Source organism: Engraulis encrasicolus, unplaced genomic scaffold (genome assembly GCF_034702125.1).
Source record: "Engraulis encrasicolus isolate BLACKSEA-1 unplaced genomic scaffold, IST_EnEncr_1.0 scaffold_450_np1212, whole genome shotgun sequence".
In the NCBI taxonomy this organism is placed as follows: domain Eukaryota; kingdom Metazoa; phylum Chordata; class Actinopteri; order Clupeiformes; family Engraulidae; genus Engraulis; species Engraulis encrasicolus.
In genome coordinates, this window is record NW_026945754.1 from 22,665 (window position 1) to 30,835 (window position 8,171).

The following is an 8,171-nucleotide window of genomic DNA, read 5'->3' on the forward strand; positions in this document are numbered from 1 at the left end:
ACCCATAATTAAAGCTATGAATTCTTTCAGTCAATGAACTCAGGGATATTGAATTTTTGATCAGATACTGAAACACAAGCTTTAACTCATACTGCACCACTCCCTCTAACAGGTCATGCATTATGTCTACAGCATAATTGCTTGACGAATGGAAAAACTGGAGGGAATTGAGTGGACAGTCTCGTTTGACACCAAATGTTGATTTCAAAGCAGGATTTTCCTGGATAACACGAACATGCTCTATATGAAGGTCTTTTGTACGTAGGGTTAAACCTGGGTGATCTTCACTGAAAACTGACTGATATTGACTTTTATCAGTTAAACATAACCTACAGCAGTATGTCGCACTGAATGATTCGACGAAACCAAAGAGTGCATGTAGAGCTAAATTGTCTCCTGTGACCTGAATGACTGAACCCTTCACAGGTGTAGCTAAAAAGGGCAACTGTATTCCTTCAGTCTCCAGAATCTTTAAATCATCTATAAGTGGCTTCAAAATTGGCTTAAATCCATATTTCTTAAGGTCCTCTGAGTGAAAAAGAGCAACAAGGTGAATATTCATTAACACAGAATTGAGCTTTGGTGATACATTTCTCAGAACAAAATAAACACATCCAAGTTTGTGCACTCCCTTTTTAGATCCTAGAGCATTAGCCGTTTCTATGTCATCATAGTAGAGTTGGATCTGAAGAGCATGTTCGTGGTGAGAAAATAAACTATGGTTTTTAAAGTAGGACCCATCACTTATATCTCTGTATAATCCCTCCTGTTGTGGTTTTACTTCAGTGAAACTGTTACAGAGTTCCTTGCTACTAAACATTGATGAGAGAGACCCACGGATAGGCACATACATGAACTTATCATTGACTGGAACTTGCCTATATGTGCCTGTTATTCTGTCTCTTCTTACATCAAAACGGACACCCAGAACATGCTCTGCAGGCTCTACTATATTCCATTTCTTTTCAAAATGCCTCATCCTTTTAGTTTCTGTGTTCAAACACGAAAAAGGGTTTTCTAGTTGATCAAAACAACTCTCAACTCTCTCCAAAGTTTCTCTTGATGCATCAGAAGACAAACAATTAACAACAGCGCCCTTTGCGTGAGCATGAACATCATTAACCAGTTCCTCGATTGAATCAACTAGATACTGCACAGTGCTCTCTGGAACACCTGAGACTTGAACCTGAGCAATAACAGAGCTGCACATGTCCCGAATGTGTTTCTTTTCAACAGGAACGTGTGTAGTAACATTCATAGGAGGATCCACATTCACTGATGTTGACGGTCCAGCCACAGCCTCAAGTTCAAAACTGGTGACAGGATCTGGATCAAAACAGTCTTTATGCACTTGAGAAAGGTGACATTGGTAACCAGAATACGTACCAAAAGTGTTAAAACAACCAGGTTCTCCACAGTTCAATTGCAGAGACTTTGCGGGATACAATCCATGCTCAAATTTCAAGTGTCTAAATAACATTGAACAACTGGTGTGGTGTCGTTTACAAAGGTAACATGTGTACATTTCTGGTCAAAATGTACAGTCTTCAAACCTCACAGTGAAGAAGTCTTGCTCGGATTTCTTTTACCCTGGGATTTTCTTTCACTTTGCCGACGTCAATGCCATACACAGTGGTTTGGATGAAGATGAAGAAGCTGGACAGGGCATCATCATACGACACAGCAAAAGCATAGTGTGCCTTGAAAAGCTCATCAAAGGCAGCAACTGGGGTCTGCATCCTGCAGGGAATGGCCTTCTGGTCCACGATGATGTAGAAGTCCTGGATGCAGCTGCTTCTTTCTCCAACACCGAGCAGAAAGGGCTGTCTGGTGTCAGTTTCTTTAAGGAAGGTCTCCATGCTTGATCCCACCTGTCAGTGAAAAAGTGAGTGTGAGTGATGATGTTTTTACTCAAGCCATTTTAATTCATGTGTGACTGACTGTATGAATGGATGTCTGACCCCACGAGTGAGTGAGTGAGTGTGATGAAATGTTTTTTACTCAAGGCATTTTAATTCATGTGCGAATGAATGTATGAATGGATGTGAACAATACACAACTTGATATATTAATGATGAATGCAAGGCATGGATCGATGAATGTATACAACATTAATTTATGTTTGTGTGATAAATGGGTGCATTACTTTTTTTAAACTATTTAACTGCATCTAAAGAATTACAATGCCACATTGGCTCTTGAAAACCTTGCATTGGTGATGTACAGTCCTTATAATACCTTCATGAACTTAATCAGGCGTCGAGTAGCCTCCGACGCACTCATCTTGCCACTCTTCTTCCCTTTAACTGTTGGAGGCAGGAGGTGAAGCAGAAGCAGGATGGCAGCCATCTCAGAATCCCACTCCTCAGAATGCCAGACTGCATGAATAGAAGTGACACAATGCTGCATCAGTTACAGTTCAGTTTTCTTTAAAGGTGCATTGTATAATATTTTAGTTGCTTCTTTCAAAAATACATGCTGCCCACACATAAATGTTACCTTTTTCACAAATACACACTACCACCATCTACAAAGTAATTGTAAGTATGTAAGTCATTATGACTGGGAAAATTGCACTTTTCATACACGAAAAGGGGGATCTTCTCCATTATCTGCGATTTTGAATGTCCAGAAATAGACAATTTTGGCTGCAAAACTTACTGTACTTTGGTCATACTAGTAAATATTAGTTCATTATTTAGTAAATATTCATGAAAATATCAAATTTGGCAGTAGACAGCACAGTTTCAATGAGCAGCATAGTTGCAATACCTACTCCGGTCACATCCTACACAGTGCACCTTTAATTACATGATGGATTGAATATGATTAGCAGTAAGAAGCAGTGTGTACACACATAATTTGTAATAAAGGGGAGAAAAACATGAGAGAACACAACAATGTCCTGTTTTCTTTTTGCACTGAAAGCATGAATAATTTACAGTATCTACTATTCAGTGGGCTATGGGTTAACTTTAGTTTGCTCCTGGTTTCCTGTCTTACATTAGTATTTGATAGTTGTGATGTCAGACACACCTGGATTAATCAGTTGGTTCAATAATGTAAGACAGGAAACCAGGAGCAGTCTCAAGTTCAGGTAGTAGTGGATGTGTGCAGATTATTAAGATTATGAAGCCTGTTAACTCTTACCACAATCGTCAGACTCATGTTGTGCAGACAGAAGCAGCTCATCAACATGCGGACTCGGAGTTAGGTTCTTGCAGCAATCTGCGATGACTCTCGGTTTGAAAAAGGTTGGCCACTTGGAGAGGAATTTACCAGACACCTCCTCACCAAAGATCATTGAGAAATCTTGGTCAATCTTAAAACAGAAAAGATGAAGTGGAAGAGAACACAGTTGTCATGGCACTATATGCATCAATTAAACAGTCAAGCAAAATAAGGCAACCACAAAATTGTCAGGAGAGCATTTTGTGCTTACCAAACCAGGTGTATCTAAGAATCTGGGAAAGAGATTAAGGACAGTAGAGGCACTTTCTGGGTCTTGAATGACTCTTTGTCTGTGCTGGAATGTGGCCTTCATCTTATTTCTGACAAGGATTGCATCACTTGAGTGTTTCATCGCCAATATGGCTTCCCTACATTCCTCCCCGGTCAACTGCCTCTCATCTGAATGGATACTGCGTGGAGTCTTTGGGCCCTCTTGGAAAGTTGTCTTGGATTTTTTGCGGTCTTGAGCAGAGGTCCGCTGAACAGTTTTCAGCCTCCACGCTAGATAACCCGAACCACTCTGATGATCATAAAAATGTTCCTGTTGATGAAGAAAAACAGAGACTCATATCACCTGAGAAAAAACTCCTGAGAAAACCTTGTAACCCTAGTGAAAGCCACAGACAAGGGATGCCATGCCACACCCAGGACTGGCAGACTTGCTATTGACAAAAACAGTATTAAAAATATACACAGAATATACTAGGATGCATTATGGTTCGCACTCACATAGCCATTCTTGGAATCTGGGTCACTCAATTTTGGGAACAGTGTAGTAATCCCAAGTGCATAGAGGTTCCGCACATTTACCTGAGGTACCCTCCTAGGAAGAAAGAGATCACAAAAAAATGGCAAATTTCATTCATGAGTACTTTTTATTATAGTTAACCCATTGATGCCATAGAGCAACATTGACCCTAGTGCCCAGAGATGCATTATGCAGCATTCGGGGTCATGGGTGCAACAAGAGGGTCTTGGCTTTTAAATGCAATTATTTTCATGTTTTTTATGTGCTAGCGATGCTGGGATATTAAGGTTTGTGTAGGTTTACAGCACCTTTTCTCAAAAAGGGCTACAGCATTTAGCAGGCATTTTTATGCAGGTGCTTTAGGCATCAATGGGTTAAGCAGAACATAAAAAATGTTTTAAAAAGTATATAAAATATTTTTTTAAATGACTAAATAAGTAGCTTAATAAAATGAACAGCTAAACTACAACTTAAGAGAAAATTAAATAGCTGAGTAAAAATAAAAGCTAATGATACATTTGAACAACCACAATCCAATATTGCAAGTGCATTTACTTACCCATGGTACTCAACCATATCTGCCACAAGAATGTTGACCATCTTTCTTCTTGTAACATCACTGAGGGTGCTTGCTTTCTCGTACTCTTCCAATATTTCTTTTCCACTGGGCTTTGAACAAAGAGCAGCTCTAACAATCTGAAACGACAACTGCATCATCATTCACACTGCAAGTACAGTAGGTATTTCATCTGATGTAACAGTTGATTGGCATGATCAATGAAAACTAGCCATCATAGCAGAGCATCTTCAGTCCAACACCATAGAGGTAGAACATAACACTAGAGTTGACACCGCAATTCACGACAGTAAAGAGAAACGGCACATGTATCCTCCAATATTGTGTAGGTAGTGTAGGTACCTTCAGTCAATACAAATCAATGGAGAACACACCCCACTCAGTCAAAAATTGGACTAAATCTGTGTGAATATGAAGTAACATATTCAAAGACCAGATTTGAAATGTCATGCAACACACTTCAACTATTGTCCTTGTATAGTGTGTTCATGGATATTTTTCACATTATTAAGTGATTTTGAGAGATGAGCCTCCTTCTCCATTCATTTCCATTTCTCAGGTCTACCTCCAAAAAATGGCAGCTACGGATTGCCGCGAAAAGGGCGGCCGGGTCCACTCTAGTGTTATGTTCTACCTCTATGTCCAACAGCTACTGAAGTTACAGTACTAATATACTTATTGTGAAACTTTAATATAAGGCTCGACATTGGTCTTAATTGACATCAGGGTCGATAGCATTTGGTCAACTTACATCTCTTGCAACATTGACATCCAGGGGTCCTTCAATAAGCTGTCTTCTCTCAGTCTTTGTAGATTCCAGTATCACTGTTGAGTCAGTACCTGATGATGACCCTGGGGATGCACATGATGATGATGGTGACCAGTCTGATGAAGATGAGCCCTCTAAGAATGTCACCTCAGTGTGGATATCTAAGAAAAAATACAGCATTGTAAATGACAATTGACAATCCTGCTCCTAGTTTCCTATGTTCACTTCAAACACACCTGGATTAATCAGTTTGTCCAATAATGTAAGACAAAAAAGGTAGTGAATGTGTGCATGTATAGTGACAGAGACAGGAAATATGTTACAGCTCAATTTACCTTTTGTAGAAGACAAACTAAAACAATAATTAAATATATGCGCCTGCAATCACTTACCATTACATTCCTCTGCCTTGAAAAACACCCCTGATGACTTTAAGAGTTCATCAAATATGTCTGAATCCACTTCCACATTACATGAATCCCTCAGCCTCAAAGAAGCAGAATCTGGCAAATTGAATTTCACCAGCACTGAAACACAAAATACTGTCAATTAGCAAAGTATGGGAACAACAACCATGCATGGAGCAAAGCTGCTGAACTATAAGTACACTGAAGTTAGCAGGAAATATAACTTTCATCTGCAGTTTCCAACAAAGACACTGTAAAACCTTAAAAGCACAAATAAACACAACAGTCAAATTAGCCTAACAGTTAGGCCTACCTGCTTGCAAAAACTGGGAGTAACTGTACTCTTCCTCGGCCTGTGGTACCCTAACCCATTTGCTGACTCCATTATATTCTACAGGAACCAGCATGTTGCCTTAAAGACAAAAATGGCATTATTTGAGGTAGGCCTATTACTAAATCACACACAGTGATCCTCGCCCTGATGTAAAGGAGGGTGACTGAACACTAGGCTACAATTGCAGTGACTAGTTCCAACACCTATCGGACAACGTGACACTGACCCTGATGAAGGAAATTAAAATCAAGTTCGGCTACTGTAACACACACACACACACACCCTGTGTGGTGCTGTGTTTTGTGAGCGAACATTGTGGGAACTCTAAGATAGGCTTGACAACACGCAGAGCTTTCCAGCCGATGCACTTGTCAAGGCTAAAAAAAAAAAACCCAAGCCAAATCTTACCGAGGGTCTGCAAGCTGCAAATCGCAAGACCCCGAATTAACTCTCTTCGTGAAGAAAGCGCTTAACATGATCAGACAGACACAAACCACAATTTCATAATTGTTCTAGCTCTACATGATGGAGCAAGAGCACCGAAGACAGACCTCAACTTGGTCGCGCTCACAACAGGTTCTAGAGTTGATATGCGGGAGACATAGTCATTCATGAAAATACGGGACAAATCACATCTCTTACCGCTTCAATATGGGGCGCATGCTTTAACTACCATAACGTTACGTATTTCAAGGGACGGTGGCAACCATAACAGACCCAAACGCCGATGTGTTATCAATAAACAGCAATAGGAAACCGAAAATGTAGTCAGTTAACCCCTACACCGAGTTACCAAACTAGCCACATAGCCCTAACGTAACTTGCACATATGAAATGTCGACATACTACATTCCAACCGTGTACAGCATTTTAAATTCATTATTATTACTCAAAAAGCCTTCCCGTATGAAAACATACATTATTTGAGGGACTATTTGTTTACTAACCCCTGGTCCAGTGCGGTGTTGGCCAGCATGCTAGCTAAGGTTTGTTAGTTGGCCTAATTCGCTTAGCTACCCTGCGGACAAAATCAACCACAAAGCGATTATATATGTGCAAAATTGACACTTTTACCGACTAAAACGTAACTTACCATATAAAGGATAAATTTTCACAACGACATGGTTGACTGCTGCCGCTGCTGACGGGTCCCACTCCCAGCCAGGCAATGCTCCAGCAGGCGATTCAAAGGGTGGGTGTGGCCAATCTAACGAATCACAGTGTAAATTCAGAAATATTATCATAACGACAGATATTAACTCTGACACTATCCGGGACTGACTCCATAAGGCGTGAATATTACTCAATTCTGAGTAAAATTACTAGTAACCCCTGTTAATTGACACCAACACTGAAAAATTAACTCGGGCACATTTGCTGTGTAGAGAGTATTAAATGTTCGGTTGCATCTGACTGCAGTCCTGCTGTGCACACCCAGTGAGCGAGTTTGTAAGTGTGTGTGTGTGTGTGTGTGTGTGTGTGTGTGTGTGTGTGTGTGTGTGTGTGTGTGTGTGTGTGTGTGTGTATACATCTCTCTCTCTCTCTCTCTCTCTCTCTCTCTCTCTCTCTCTCTCTCTCTCTGTGTGTGTGTGTGTGTGTGTGTGTGTGTGTGTGTGTGTGTGTGTGTGTGTGTGTGTGTGTGTGTGTGTGTGTGTGTGTGTTCATGCCCAGGGCAAAGTGAGCCCAGTTGCAGCAGTAGCAGTCGGCTACACCACACACAACAGCAGCAGTAGCAGCAGCGGCAGTAGCAGCAGCGGCAGCATTGATTTTCCCACCGCCTCGATATAGTAAACACCTTTAATAAGAATGCTTTACCTCCCCCGGTCTCTCCCCCACCGTGTGTGTGTGTGTGTGTGTGTGTGTGTGTGTGTGTGTGTGTGTGTGTGTGTGTGTGTGTGTGTGTGTGTGTGTGTGTGTGTGTGTGTGTGTGTGTGTGTGTGTGTGTGTACGTTTGAGTGTGTGTGTGAGAGTAAGAGTGTGCATTCGGGGGTTAGTGTGTGTGTGTCTACATTGCATGTGGGTGTGTGTGAGTGTGTCTGAGTAAGAAAGATGAAGTTTGTTTTCCCGTCTGTGTGTGGGCATGTGTGAATTCCTGTGTGCCTGTA

At 41.0% G+C, this 8,171-nt stretch overlaps 1 protein-coding gene across 1 annotated transcript; it reads right to left on the bottom strand.

Moving 5' to 3' along the window:
* Positions 1-1,547: 1,547 nt before the first annotated feature.
* Positions 1,548-7,310, bottom strand: LOC134444094 (uncharacterized). The gene is made up of 8 exons (XM_063193554.1): positions 7,160-7,310; positions 5,308-5,486; positions 4,539-4,675; positions 3,961-4,054; positions 3,443-3,772; positions 3,151-3,322; positions 2,239-2,378; positions 1,548-1,871 (listed from the first exon to the last, which is right to left on the bottom strand). Exons 1-8 carry the CDS (start codon positions 7,308-7,310, stop codon positions 1,548-1,550), a joined length of 1,527 nt encoding a protein of 508 aa, XP_063049624.1.
* Between the last annotated feature and the right edge of the window lie 861 nt (positions 7,311-8,171).